General features: G+C 37.9%; 1 protein-coding gene across 1 annotated transcript in view; it reads left to right on the top strand.

The window, feature by feature from the left end:
* The first annotated feature begins 3,283 nt into the window (after positions 1 to 3,283).
* The window catches only part of LOC102856463 (sodium-dependent phosphate transport protein 3-like), a 55,522-nt gene continuing 43,119 nt past the window's right edge, over positions 3,284 to 15,686 (top strand). Inside the window, exons 1-4 of the mRNA XM_006888641.1 lie at positions 3,284 to 3,362; positions 13,094 to 13,305; positions 13,671 to 13,904; positions 13,990 to 14,077. Coding sequence (XP_006888703.1) covers positions 3,284 to 3,362; positions 13,094 to 13,305; positions 13,671 to 13,904; positions 13,990 to 14,077 — 613 coding nt within the window. The remainder of the gene's footprint in view (positions 3,363 to 13,093; positions 13,306 to 13,670; positions 13,905 to 13,989; positions 14,078 to 15,686) is intronic.

Raw genomic sequence — 15,686 nt, forward strand, 5'->3', positions numbered from 1 at the left:
GGGAGACTTGGAAAGACAGGATAAATAATGCATACTGCATTGAAACAGATGAGGGAGAAAACTGTTTAAAAGGGATATGTGATTAGGTATTATTGTCATGATAGGAGTGCAGAATGAAGGCTTCATAGTGGAGTGGACCTGGGGGAAGGAATTGTAAACCAATGAAAGAGTTTTTCTTTTACTTTTCAAAGACAAGAGTGTGCAGGGGGAATGGGGGAGAGTGGGCAGGGTGAAAAGTGCAACAATGAATGAATGGAAATCCAAAGTCTTTGTAAATTTTTATTAAAATGAATAATAATAACAAACCTAAAAACAGCAATCACTAAGATTTCACTTTGTAAACACAGAAGGAGGCAATGGAATCTAAAGAAATTAGCAAACATTGCTTTTTTTTGTAAATGGCAGAAATATTAATTATTACACATTTTATTTATGCTTCTCCAAGTTTTTCAAATCCCTATAATGAATATGCATTGCTTTGGTAGTCAGATAAAGCTCACAAGTGTCATCTGAAAATATGCTTCGTTCTTAGTAAAAGTTTTTGTTATTCTAAAAAAAAAGGATGAGAGAAATTAGATCTCTAAATATTAGCTATTACAAAGACGATATGGAAATATGATTAACCATTTTATGACATTATATAGATGAACAAATTCTTTAAAAGCTGAATACAAATGCAGAGAATACCAGCAAAATGTTGACTTGCAGGTGTTTTGTTGACTAAGTATATGCATTTAACTATGTGGATTATGATATATTGTGAATAACATTGAGAAGAATGACAATTCCAGAACACTTAATTGTAATTATAACTTGTACATAGACCAAGAAGCAGTTACTTAAACACAACAAGATGTTTAAACACTGTGGTTTAAAATCAGGAAAAATGTACATCAAGGCTATATTCTTTCTTCATATCTATTCAATCTGTATGCTGAGTAATTCAAGAAGCTGGACTGTATGGAGAATAATTGGCAGAATAGGAGGAAGACTTATCAACATATGACAGACACACATAGCACAACTTTGCTTGCAGAAACTGCAGAAGACTTCATGTACTTAATAAAGGAGATCAAAGAGTTTATAGCCTTCCTTGTAGATTACACTTCACCATCCAGAAGATAAAAATCCTTAGCACTGTGTCTATAGGCAGCCTTATAATGAATGGAGAAAAGATTGAAGTTGTCAATTATTTCATTTTACTTGGATCCACAGTCAACAACCTATCGTAGCAGTAGTAAAACAAACAAAGAAAAGAAACCTCTAAACAATGTGTTGTGAAGCCAAATCTACAGTTAATAGTCTTTTTAAAGTGCTAAAGAACAAAGATATCAATTTAAAGACTAACACATGAAGAAGTGTTCATAATTCCTAGCTCTAAGAGAGATGCAAATCAAAACAACTATAAGATATCATCTCATCCCATCCCAGTAATAATAGCACAATTTAACAGAGCAGCAAACAACAAATGTTGACGAGGTTGTAGAGAAATCAGAACCCTTGTTCACTGTTGGTGGGAGTGTAAAATGGTGCAACCACTATGGAAGGCATTATGACATTTTCTTCAAAAATTTGGAAATAGATATACCATTTGACCCAGCAATCCCACTACTGGGAATATACCCTAGAGGAACCAAACTACCACGCAAGCAGATGTATGAACACCCATATGCGGCTTTGTTCTCAATAGCAAAGAGTTGGGAACAACCTAAGTGCCCATCAACAAATGAATGGATAGAGAAGCTGTGTTATAGTCAAACAATGAAATATTAAGCAGCACTGAAAAACAAAGAACTCATGAACTGCTATACAAAATGGGTGACCCTGGAGGACATTATGCTGAGTTAAATATCTCAGTCACAAAAAGACAAATACTGCATAATGCCACCATTATAAAACAGGACTGACATGGGGTTTGGGAGAATACTAAGAAAAGAGGGGATAAATAATATACATGGCACTGAAACAGATGAGGGAGAGAACTGTATATAAAGAATATATGATTAGGTTCTATTGGTATGACAAGAGTTCAGAATAATAGCTGCATAGTAAAGTGGCCTGGGAAGTGGGGGGAGGGAATAGCTCTATATCAATAAAAAAACCTTTCTTCCAAAGGAAAAAGCTAACTGGGGGCAAGGGGGCAAGGAGGAAAATTTGCAACAATGAATGAATGGAAATACAACTTCTTTATGAACTTTCATTAAAATCTCAATATAAAAATAATAAAAAATTTTCAACCATGTGATTCCTCCAGCTTTAATCTCAATGTGGAGTTTACCTGTCATTATGACTTTTTATTGCCATTATTTTGCTTTGTTATATAGTTGGGTGGAAATATGCGAATGAGGCATGTTAGCCTATCCTTAAGGGAATTGACTGTCTACAAGGGAATTGGCCAGTCTCAACAATCTACAAGGGGATTGGCTAGCCTCACCATTGAATTGAGCAAGCCAGCAGGAGAGAGAGAGACAGATCTTCTGGTGCTATTGAAGAGAAATCAAGAAAACGTAGGATGCCCTTCCTGCTTCAACTACTCCGACAGCAGCAACATCTATGGTAAACTGGAGACCTGGAGTGAGATGGGACCTTAAGAGAGGAGAGACAATATAGGCAGGACTGAAAACTGTGTTGGACAACTGGAGATGGGAAGCCAATATTGGCAGGAATGAGAACTTGGGAACACTGAACTGAAGACTCAAGGCTGAGATGCCATGCCTGCATGTACATTTTGGGAGCTATCTTGACTGTATTCTGTTATTAATCTGGATTATAATCTATATTTTATAAAAAAATAATTTAAACTTTCTCTTTAACTAAAAGAACAAAGGAAGGATGTTCATTCTTACAATTTCTATGAAATACAGTGTCAAATATTTTAGTCAATGAAATAAGAGAAAAAGTATTAATAATAATTACTAACAGATAGGGAAAGAGAAACACAGAAATTTGGTCTTGGTGGCACATAACACAATAGATAAATCATGAATCTGGGAATGCCTTGAACCAGTTTTCAAAGCTTGAACTATTTCTTGAACTAGTGCTCTTAAACAAGTTCATGGTGAACATTCTAGATCATAAGTAATACACATTTTCAAACATACCTGGTGTATTGTGTTACAGGTTTTTTGAGTGTCGCAATATTTTATTGACATGGACTGGTTCAGCTTTTTGGTGCTCACTATGTATTTCAAAGAACTCTTCTCTCAATTGATCCCCATGGATTCCATTTATCCTTTGTAGGTAAAAACCAGTCAGTAGGTGAGAAGAAAGAAAGACAGTCACTATGACAAAGCTGAGCCCCACAACAGAGGAGAGTATACACACTCAAGATTTGCAGTTGGATGAGCTCATTCCCAGGAAAGGTAAGCTCAGCCTTACCTGCTTGGACTTTGGATTTTAGGGTGGTTCTTTCTGTGCAATTTTTTTTATAAAGAAAATAATTTGTATCTTTTGAGTTGTGGATTTCTTTTAAAATAAAATTAATGTACCTTTTGAAAATTGATAATAGGAACTAATATCACGTTTGCTTTGAAAAGCCTGTTATTTTTTGTTGATTACCTTCTATCTTTGCTTGTATACATATGCGGTCTTGATAATTGCTTCACAGTTGTCAGTTTGTGCTATTGTACATACTGCTTTATATTGCATTTAATATTATAAGCATAATTCTATTGTTTAATAAGCTATGATAAAGTAATTACAGCAACATTGAAGGTCAAGAAATTAAAAAATCCCACAGTTCACTAGCTCATTCAGCTACTATGTTTTATTGATTTACTTTAATTTTCCCATCCATCTTTTATATAGTTCTGTATTGCCACAATACTCATTAGAAGCAAAGATTGTGAAAGTTTGTCTCACATATTTTAGCCTTGTTATCAGGAAGGACCAGTTTCTGAAGAAACATTTTATGCAAATAAAGGGTCATCATAAAAGAAAGGGACCTTCAAGGTGGATTGACATAATAAGTGCATTAAAAGTTTATGCACAGAAAGGGTTGTGAGGATCCTGTAGTATCTAGCAAGATTATCTTCTGAAGTGAGAGGATCACTCTAAATAAAAGTCAGTGCTAAGACACCTACCTAACAACAACAACATATTGTCTATGTTATGTTGTTATGTGTCATCAAGTGGCTTATGACTCATAGCAACCCTAAACACAATAGCTCTGAACACTGCCCAATCCTGAGCAAATGTCTCTGACATGCCTACCCCATTAGCACAAATATATATATTCATACCCAAATATATATATATTCATACCCCAAATATATATATATTTATACTCCAAATATATATATTTATACCCTAAATATATATATTTATACCCCATATATATATATTTGTACCCCAAATAGATGTATTTATTTATTTATACCCCAAATATATATATATATATATATATATATAAGCTTCAGGCTTTTTGTTCATAGGGTTGCTATGAGTCGTGCTTTACTTAAAGGCAATCAACAACATATAAGCTCTTGTGACCTAGTGGTAAGAAACTGTGCAGCAATCCTAAAGGCAAGTGATTTGAGTCAACCAGTTGCTCTGCAGGAGAAGAATGGACAATCTCCTTCCATATAATTAGTTGCCTCTGAAAACCCACTAAAGGGTTAGCTATGGGTCATTTCTGACTCAATAGTACATAACAGGAGAGATAGATAGATAGATAGATAGATAGATAGATAGATAGATAGATAGATAGATAGATACAGATATTTTATATTGATACAAAAGTTATATATATACACATTCTATTATATATAATACATATATTATATATGTTGTTGTTGTTGTTATGTGCCATCGAGTCACTTGCAATTCATAGTGACCCTATGTACAAAAGCCCTAAACGCCATTCTATCCTGTGCTAACCTCTCTGTCTCTGACACACTCATTCCCACCACCCCAAACACAGAATCGATCCATCTCACTGAGGGTCTTCCTCTCCTGCGCTGTCCCTCCACTCTCGTAAACATGAGGGCCCTCTCCAAGGACGAGTCCCTCCTTGCAACATGCCCAAAGTATGTGAGATGAAGCTTCAGAATCCTTGACTCCAAGGAACATTCTGACTTCACCCTCTCCAGGACAAACATGTTTGTTCTCCTAGCAGTCCTTGGCATATTCAACACTCTTCTCAAGCACCACAGCTCAAAGGCATCAATTCTCTATCATCCCTAGTCACTGTCCAACTCTCCGATGCATAGCACATAATTGCAAAGACTATAACTTGGATCAGGCACACCTTAGTCTCCAGCCTGGATAATCTTCAGCAGGATTTTTCTTGATTGTGATGTGACTGCTATTGCATGATATTTTCCACACTCTGTCAGGTCACCTTTTTTTGGAATGGGAAAAAGTATTGATCTCTTCCAGTCAGTTGGGCAGATAGCTGTCCTCCAGTTTTCTTGGCACAATATGATAAATATGTTCAGGGCAGCATCTGCTTGTTGAAACATGTCAATTGATATTCCATAAGTTCCTGGGGCTTTATTTTTACCATTTCCTTTAGAGTAGCCCTCACTTCCTCAATCATTTCATTGCCTCTTGATCATATTTTGTTTCTTGAAATTCTTCTATGTCAACCTTTTTTTCCCTTTTTTTTTTTAATACCGTGACTCTGTATACTCCTTCCGTCTTCTTTGAATTCTTCCTGGATCGTTCAGTATTCTGCCCACAGCACTGTTAAGTGTTACAACTTGCAGTTTGAATTTGTTCTTTAGTTCCTTCAGCTTAAGAAACACCCAGCGAGTTCAGCCCTTCTGATTTTTGGACTCCAGTTCTTTGCACATTTCATTATAATACTTTGCAGATGATGAATTTGAATTGTATATCATTTCTGGATTTGAACTACATATCTTTACATTGGCAGATAGTTCCTTACCACTAGGCCACCAGAGCACCTTGGAATCACATGGAGGGGCTCTAAACAAAATGAGACCAGTAACTCTGATAACTAGTTGAGTTTTACATACATTTTGAATATAAAGATAATCGTAATTTTTGTACAGACTTAGTGGGAGATGTGAAAGAAAGTGATAATGAATAATTCTGAAGTGTTTAGAAAAGAGAGAATGTTTATCAATAGAACTGGAGAAGACTATGGATGAGAGCTCAAGGGGTTAATTTTAGACTTTTTAATTTTGACCAGTAGTCAATCAATTTCCTTTTAGTGAAACAAAAACTAATGAACTATAACTTCCTGAATAGACTTTCACCTTATTATTTTTTCTCAATTCAAGAGCCAAAAAAGTCCTTTCAAAATGGAAGTAGATCCATGCTCCTCCTTTATTCAAAATATTCTGATTATCCCCATTCCACTTCATAGCCCATCTGACTTTAAAGGTCCCAGGACACATTCTTGTACCTCTGGATCACTTAATTCTGTGATATTCACCTCTTTTTCGTCTTTGAACACATATGGCACTCTCTGCTCAGTCTCATGCCTTTCCCATAGACTACTGCCTCTTTCCCTAGATATCATGACTGGCTCTGACACTACATTACAAATTTATTTTTCCTGTTTCATGTTGCTGTCTAACATATTATGTGATTTATTCCTTTGTTTTCCAAATGTGTACTCCATTCTGGAAAGTGAACTCCCCTAAAGCAGGAGTAGCTTCACTTATGGGTCTGTTCCAAGACCTAAATATTGGGAAAGTTTTATGGACACTTTTGAATGATTAATGAAGTTATAAATTTGGACTGGAGGAAATGAGTTAGAAAAGTGGTCAACTCATTTCCTTGATGTTTCCCCTAAATAGGATGCATTTATCTATCCTATAGCTCCTACTACAAATAGTTAGGTGATATAGTGGTCAAGTGCTCCACTGTTAACAGAAAGATTAGTGGTTCAAATGCACCGGCACCTCTGAGGAAAAAGACATGAGACAATCTGCATCCCTATAGACTGCAGTTCAGCAAATCTTGTGAGGCAGGTCTTATCTATTATATAGGACCCCAATGTTGATCTCAAAAAATTGCCATCATCAATCCAGACACAAGGTGGGCTGCACAGTTCCAGGCTTTCCTGTCAAGAAGAGCCTAGCTCTGTTAAGTTAGATGTGATGGAAGAGTAGTTAGTTTTCAACACACTAGAGAAAGAGTTCAACTACATGTACTTAATTTATTTACTCAAATTTTGTCAAAAAGATCTTTATCGTAGCATTGGGAAAAAAAGTAAAGGGAATGAAAAGAGTTCCAAAGAGGTATACTGACTAAAATCTTGAAAATAAATTAAAGACAAGGTAAATATGGTTTCCTGCTTCACAGTTCCTATTTGTTCTCCAAATTAGACTACTAAATGTATTTAGCTAGGGTGTCTTCTGCTTACCAAAGAGGCATATATGACATTTTGGCATAGAATGATCTAATTCTTCAGATTTTGTTCTTTAACTTCAATCACAAATGCTGATAGCTCCATGTATTACTTTCCTTTGATAATACATTCAGCTCTGGGAAAGAGAAAAATATTTTAAAACCATCTGTCTTTGAAATAAAAATGTAGCTTATTCTATAAATAAACTATTCAAATATATTTTATCTAAATGCTATACTTCTTTCTCTGTAGTCCATAGGGAGTTGTGCTAATAGCCCAAAGGCAGCACCTGTCTGGTGGCTCAAACCAGTTACGGGCTCTGCAAAAGAAAGATAGGTACCTCTTCCTGTGTATTTAACAGCCTCCCAAAACCCATCTAGATGATCAGCTTTAAATTTGTTTTGATCCATGGCAAGGAATTTGAGGTTTTTTAAAAGTGTGTATGTGTGCTTGTGTGTATAAAAAACATGCACACACATAATTTTAGGGTGTCCGTTTCATTGAGAAACATTTTGATGAATTTAATGAAAAACTTAAATGAAAGTTTGCTTTAGTGCTTGAAGACATGTGAGTGAAATAATCAATAATAATAAGCAACCTCTCATTCCAAAATTTTAAATATAGCTCTGGTGGCCTAGTGGTAAGAAACTGCACTGAAATCCCAAAGGCACTTGGTTTGAATCCACCAGCTGCTCCATTGGTGGTGTTCTTATTTTTGTTAGGTGCTGTTGAGTCAAGTACAACTCATAACGACCTATGAACAAAAGATCTGAATTCTATCATGCACCATTCTCATACTTCCTGACACAGACACACAAGGACCAAATGAGGTAGTCACTATGTTAATCCACCTGTTTGAGGATCTTCCTCTCCTTCACTGATGCTACACCCTTCCCAACATCATGTCCCTCTCAAAGGAATAGGCCCTCTTAGGAATATGCCCAAAATATGAGAGGCAAAGCCTCATTATTTCTGCCTCCAAAGAAAACTCCATCTGCACCCTCTCCAAGACTTACCTGTTTGTTCTTTTGGGCATCCATGGGATGTTCAGTGTTCTCCAATACCACAGCTTAAAGGCGTCAATTATTTTTCTGTCATCCTTATTCATTGTCCAGCTCTCTGCTGCATAGCAAGTGATCAGAAAGACTACGGCCAGTATCAGATGCACCTTAAACTGACAGCATTACTCCTCAATAATTTGGAGAGGTCTCCAACTGCAGATTGTCCCAGTGCAATGTGTCTCCTTATTTCCTGAGGCGTTGTGAATCCAAGCAAGATGAAGCTGTTGACTGTTTCAATCTCCTCTCCATGCATCATGATGTTGTCTACCAGTCCAGTGGTAAGAATCTTTTTTTCCTTGACATTGAGATACAATCCATATTGAAGGCTGCATTCTGTGATCTTTGGCAGCGAGGGCTTCAACTCCTCCTCTCTTCCAGCAAGCAAGGTTGTGTCATCTGCAAAATGCAGCTTATTGATGAGTCTTCCTCCAATCCTGATTCCACACTCTTCTTCATAGAGTCTAACTTCTTTGATAATTTGCTCAGCATATAGATTGAATAGGTGTGGAAAGAGAATATCACCCTGACACATTCTCTTCTCAATTTTAAACAATGCAGTGTTCCCCTGCTCTGTTTACACAACAGCTTCCTTGTTCAGGTATAGGTTCTGCATGAGCACATTTCAGTGCTTTGGGACTCCCATTCTTCTCAATGTCAGCCACAACTTTTTAAGATCCCCACAGTCAAATGTCTTTGCATAGTCAATAAAGCACACATAGACATTCTTCTGGAATTCCTTATGTTCAGCCAGGATCCATCTGACATAAGCGATTGTATCCCTGGTGCTACAGCCTCTGCTAAATCCTTCTTGAACTTCTGGTAGTTCTTGAACTGCGTACTGTTCTAGACATTTTTGAATGATCTCCACTGGAGAAGGATGAATACTCTCTTCCTGTGTGTTAACTGCCTCTGAAAACTGACTGCAAGGTCAGCTGTTGGGTCAGTTCTGACTTCATGGCACACAGCAATTGTGACATATAATATATAATCTTTTTCTCTCACTCTCATTGCTCTCCGACGGAACAAAATCATAGGTGATCCTCTAGAAGGAGTTTATTGCATGGAAGGAGATTGCTCATCTCTATCTTATGGAGCTGCTGATGTATTCAAATTGCCAGAGAGATGCTGTCTTTGGGTTAGTACTGCACTTCCATACGGATCATTCCATCAGAGTCCCATAAACAACCACACCTGCTGTCATTGAGTTCATTCTGTCCAGTAATGTTTCTATAGGAAAGAGTAAAAATGTACCAATGGGTTTCCAAGGCTACAATCTTTATGGAAACACACTGCTACTATGAAGTGGCTAGTGGGTTAAGCTATCAACTAACAATAGTAACAACTACAAAGTACATACACATATATTTATTTATATGTTTTTATATGTTTAAATATACTTACTTTATATGCATCTGTATATATCTATGTGTGCGTATGCACATACATCCCCATTTATCTATTTATTTTAGAGCAGTTTCATCATCTATAACACACAAAATGGGAATAGGCGAGACATAGCAACAAGAACAACAGAACTCCCCAGAGCTACTCAAGATCTCTGGTTCTTGTTGTTGTTAAGTGTTGTAGAGTCAAATATAATTCATAGTGACCCTATGAGCCACCTATCTAAATCCTACCCTATCTTTATTATTCTGTACCTTTTTTATCATCCCCAACACACCTGAGCTTATTGCTGGAGACACTGTTCCACTCTATCTCATTGAGGGTTTTTCTCTCTTACACTGAACCTCCACTTTTCCAAACAAGGTCTATGGAGCTATGATGTAAAAGGATTTTTGGGGTCAGTAAGTGATTACCTTTTTGATTCTTCTTTTCAAAGCTCAATGTTACTTACAATGTTACTTAAATTAAAAGGCCCCAGAAATAGGTGGTATACCAGTTGAGGTATTTCAGCTAATAGATGTTGCCCTGGATGTGCTCACCAAGTTGTGTCAAGAAATCTGGAGAACAACCACTTGGCCAGCTGACTGGAAGAGATCGATATTTCTTCCCATTCCAAAGAAGGGTGACCCAACAGAATGTGGAAACTATAGAACAATCTTATTGATTTCACATGCAAGCAAGATTCTACTGAAGATTATCCAAAAATGACTGGAACAGCATATTAGCAGAGAACTGCCAGAAGTCAGGCTGGATTTAGAAGGGGTCATGGTACTAGGGATATTGTAGCTAATGTTAGATGGATCTTAGCTGAAAGGAGGGAATACCAGAGGAATGTCTATCTATGTTTCATTGATTATGCAAAAGCGTTTGACTGTGTGGATCATAACAAACTATGGCTGACTCTGAGAAGAATGGGAATCCCAGAACACTTGATCGTGCTAATGCAAAACCTATATTTAGACCAAGAGGCAGTCAGTCATCAGAACAGAGCAGGGAAACACTGCATGGTTCAAAATTGGGAGGAGGGAAGATGGCAGTGGAGAGTACAGTTTGAAGAGCCAGAGGGATAGCAAGCTGCATAAAGACGGGACACTAGAGACTACTTCACACTCCATAGAGACTGACCATCACAGCGTGACATGAACAGTAGGAATTTGAATCAGAACTTTTGTTAACACATTATTTTAGAAGCTATAAAAAGTTAACGCCCTGCCATGCCTCGGTTCCATCACTGACCGGGCAAAAGCTGGAACCCACAAGCTGAGCTGCTTTGGGACTCACCTGAAAGGAAAAAGGTTAGTGGGGAAATTGGCTGAATTCTCTTAAGCCCCATTAAAACCTATCAGGTCTGTTGTGCAGTGTGGGCAATAAGAATTGAATCATAACTTTTTTTGAAACTAGTATTGGAACTGTAAGAACACAGCTGCAGCGCGGACTCGGCAAAAAAGGAAGCCACTAGATGAGCTTCTATGGGACCCACTTCAAAGGAGAAAACTTAGTGGGAAAAATGGCTTAATTCTCTTAAGCCCCACTAAGACCCAGTGGGTTTGTTGTGTGATGTGGACGGTAGGAATTTTAATCAGAACTTTTGTTGGATTAGACTCAGAACAAGCACATAGCCTCAGTTGCATTCTGGGCCACATTTTTGTCTGCACTGCAGATCGGCAAAAGCCGGAAACTGCAAGCTGAGCTTCTGAGGGACCTATCTGAAAGGGGTAACCTTGGTGGGGAAATTGACTGAATTCTCTTAAGCCCCACTAAGACCCAGTTGGTCTGTTGTGTGACATGTGGACAATGGGAATTCTAAAAAGAACTTTTATTGATACAAATAGTTTTAGGAACCACAGAATCTTAAACCCGCACTGCTTTACAGAAATTTGACTGAGTCTTCACTGGTCCTGCTAGACCCAGGACTCTGCTCAGGCAGGGGCCACTGGGCGAGGGTACTGGGTAGTGCTGCTGGGTAGGGGCCACTGAGTGAGAACTTCTGACTGGGAGATGGACAGATGGAATTTGATCAGGGACCTCAACTGTGAGCACACCTGGGCAGCTAAAGTCTGAGTGAGGTTCGTCAAGTGGTTGACACACCCTGGTGATTATTTCACCTCCCTGCCTGCCCCACACCATTTGGCTCGACACCTGTGCCTACATGACCCATCAATCAACCTGCCTTTAATCCAGAGCACCTGGATCTGACTTCCCTACAAGAGACTGCTCTCACAGGCTCTGAAAACTGACCTTTCATTTGAGTCACAAATTCAGAGAAATTGTCTTCAGATAAAAAACATATCACTGGCTCAAAATTGGGAAAGGTGTACACCAGGGATGTGTCCTATCTCCATACCTTCTCAACCTCTATGCAGAACAGATTATCTGAGAGGCTGGGATCTATGAGAAATGTGGTGTCAGGACTGGTGGAAGATCTATTAACAATCTACATTATGCAGATGACACAACCCTGCTTGCTGAAACTGAGGAGGACCTGAAGCACTTGCTGCAGAGGGTCAAGGACTGCAGCCTTCAGTATGGATTGAGGCTCAATGTTAAGAAGACAATTCTCACCACTGGACCAATTGATAGCATCAGGGTGGATGGTGAAGAGATTGAGATTGTTAACAACTTTAGTTTGCTTGGTTCCACGGTCAACACTCTTGGCACCAGAAGCCAGGAAATAAAAAAATCATATTGCGATGGGAAAGTCTGCTGTTAGGGACCTCTCCAGGGTACTGAAGAACAATGGTGTCACTCTGGAGACTAAGGTGCGTCTGATACAGGCTATGGTCTTTGCAATCACTTGTTACGCATCAGAGAGTTGAACAATGACTAGGGAGGATAGAAGGAGAATTGATGCCTTTGAGCTGTGGTGCTGGAGAAGAGTATTGAATATACCATGGACTGCCAAGAAAACAAACAGATTCATCCTAGAGAGGGTTAAACCAGGCTTCTCCTTGGAGTCAAGGGTTCTGGGGCTTCATCTGACATATTTTGGACATGTTGTAAGGAAGGACAGGTCCTTGGAGAGGAACATCATGCTTGGGAGGATGGAGGGACAGCATAGGAGGGGAAGACCCTCTGTGAGGTGGATTGATTTAGTAACTGGGGTAATCGGGATGGGTGTGTCAGAGGCAGTGCGATTAGCACAGGATAGAGCAGGGTTTAGAGCTGTTGTACAGAAGATCGCTATGAGTCGCAAGCAACTCGACGGCACATAACGACAACATAGTCTGTAGTACTCTTGATAGCATTACTTGTAAAAAAGTACAAAATTAATAATCACTAATATAACTAATATAATATTTCCTTCCAGTTCAAAGCCTATGTACTGTCCGCTATGGAATGGCTTACATTTTACATATCTGCAACTTCATTTTGATGACACATGCCACTATCATAAATATTACCATGGTAGCCATGGTCAATGGCACAACTCATCAATCTCAGGTCAACATCTCTTCTGAAGAACTTCTTGTGAACTCATCTGATGACCCACATGGACCTTCAGAGAGTCTTCCTGCACGGGTAAGAAATGAGGATTTAATACATACCCTCTTTTTTTTAAGTGAATTGTCATTTAATGTTTCAATAAGATATTCAAAGTTGCATTTTGCACTTTGGACATCCTTCGCTGGAGATCATATTATTCCTGCAGGGATGGATTCTCAGGGAAAGGAAAGGAGGCTGAGCGGGGTCTAAAGGGAAGAAAGCTGAAGATGTACTTCTTGTTGCTACTTTTTGTCTGGAATTTTCTTCTTTACAAAGTTTACATGTAAAAAAATATTTAAAAAATATTGATTTCTAAAAAGTGAAAGATTTAAAGAGATTTCTTAAGAAAAGCAAGAACCTAAATCTAAGTAGCTTACTACAACTTTCTTTATTTCTTTAAGGTCCCTGTGTATAATTGGAGTCCTCAAATCCAGGGAATCATCTTTAGTTCTTCCAACTATGGCATGTTATTAACTCTGGCTCCCAGTGGATATTTGGCTGGAAGAGTAGGAACAAAGCTGGTGGTTGGTGTTGCTTTGTTTGGATCTTCAGTTACGACTCTTTGTAACCCTCTGGCAGCTAATCTTGGACTCGTTTTTCTTATTGTAATTCGAATAGTCCAGGGCATATGCCAGGTACCCAGACATTTTATAAATTTAAGTTGAATATAAATTTGCCCATGACATAACAGCTCAAAAATTATTACAATTTTTATTTTAGGGATCAGCACTTGGGGGTCAGTACGCACTTTGGGAAAAATGGTGTCCTCCACAAGAACGAAGCAGTATCTGCACCATAGCAACAGCAGGTAAAGACATATAATCACCAGGACTACAGTGTAATCCAACAATATTCTCTCACTGAGTTCTTGAATGGTTTTTTTAATTGCATTATTTGTCTTCTTTTGATTCATGCTGAAAAAAGTTATTTAAGGGGATTGTTCCTTTTTCTGTTACATGACCTTCTGTTTTCTCTCCTGGGTTGTTATGTATTACTTAATTTTACATATTTTGTCATTGTGTATTTGTGTGTATGCTTAAAAAAACCACATATTTATGTAGTCAAACTGAACATTCTTTTATGGTTGTAAAGACTTGCACTTCTGCTTATCTTTGCACATGTATAGCTTTGTTTTCTATATTTAATTTTCTAATATATTGAAATTTATACTGGCATTAGGCAAAAAAGTATAACAGCGCTTTCTGATAACAATCTGCTTAGACAGGCTTCTGCACTGAGGATTTTGGAGGAAGAAACCTGAGTTGTATTGGAGAAGGAAAAGAAATAGAAGAAGTATAAATATTAAGCAGAATATTGCCAAAGTAGGGACTGGGTAAGAAAAGAAGTACAACTTAAAAAAGTTGAAGGTATGAAAAGGGAAAGGAACTTTTCAAGACCAGAAAACAAGCTATGCACTACACACTCGTCCTTGTTGAGTGCCCCTTTAAATTTCTTTGCAATCCTGGACAATTAATCTCTAATCAGAACTTTCATTCACTGATGGATGATATGTCTATAGGAACTTGTACTGTAAACCTTTTAGGCTGAACTCTTTTAGTAGCTCAAAGTCACTAGTCATTTGAACCTGCCAGCAACTCTTTGGGTAAAAGATGGACAGTCTTCTCCCATTGAGATTTACAGTCTTGGAAATATGATTGAGGGTTAGAACTGACTCCTTGGTAGTTAGTAAGTGAGCAAATTCAAACTGAAGAAATTCACTTTTGTTACAACACCTGAACAAGAAAGATTTCCAAATATAAATAGGATTTTTATTGTTGTTAATTATTCTTCGTTGGCTTTACTAATGGCTAGCCTATGTGTTACAAGGTAGAACTGCCCCGTTATGCTTTGTTAGGTATGATTTTAACGGGAAACGCTTATAAGGTCTGTCTTGATCTAGTCACTAGATGAATTTGAAGTAGCCACATTTTTAGCCCAGTGCTTAGTCAACCAATTATTTGTACCACCAAGGTTTCTTAAATGAGGATGCTGTTGTATTTCATTGAGTTGGTTTTGACAAATGATATTTTTTCAATGTGAAAGTGTAGAATTTCCCCATAAGGCATTTTTGTTTGTTTGTTTTTTAATACTGACTTATTTATAAATTTCATATACATTGTTTTTCACACCAGATCTTTCCTATTTACTTCATTCACCCCTTCTTCCACCCATCAAATTGTGGGACCCTAAATCACCTCTACCACCCACCCATCCACAGCCCTTTGCTCCCACACTCCCCCTCCGCCCACCTTGTATCCATTTTACAATAATTGTCTTATACAATATTTCTCCTTATGGGACTGAATTAATTATCTTAGCATAATGCTCTCCAGTCCCTCCCAAGATAGGTAGTTGTTATTGTTATGTGCCGTCGAGTCCTTTGCGACTCATAGCGACCCTATGCACAACAGCCCTAA

This window comes from Elephantulus edwardii, unplaced genomic scaffold (genome assembly GCF_000299155.1).
Source record: "Elephantulus edwardii isolate Elephantulus edwardi_28Jun2011 unplaced genomic scaffold, EleEdw1.0 scaffold00070, whole genome shotgun sequence".
NCBI classification, from domain to species: Eukaryota; Metazoa; Chordata; class Mammalia; order Macroscelidea; family Macroscelididae; genus Elephantulus; species Elephantulus edwardii.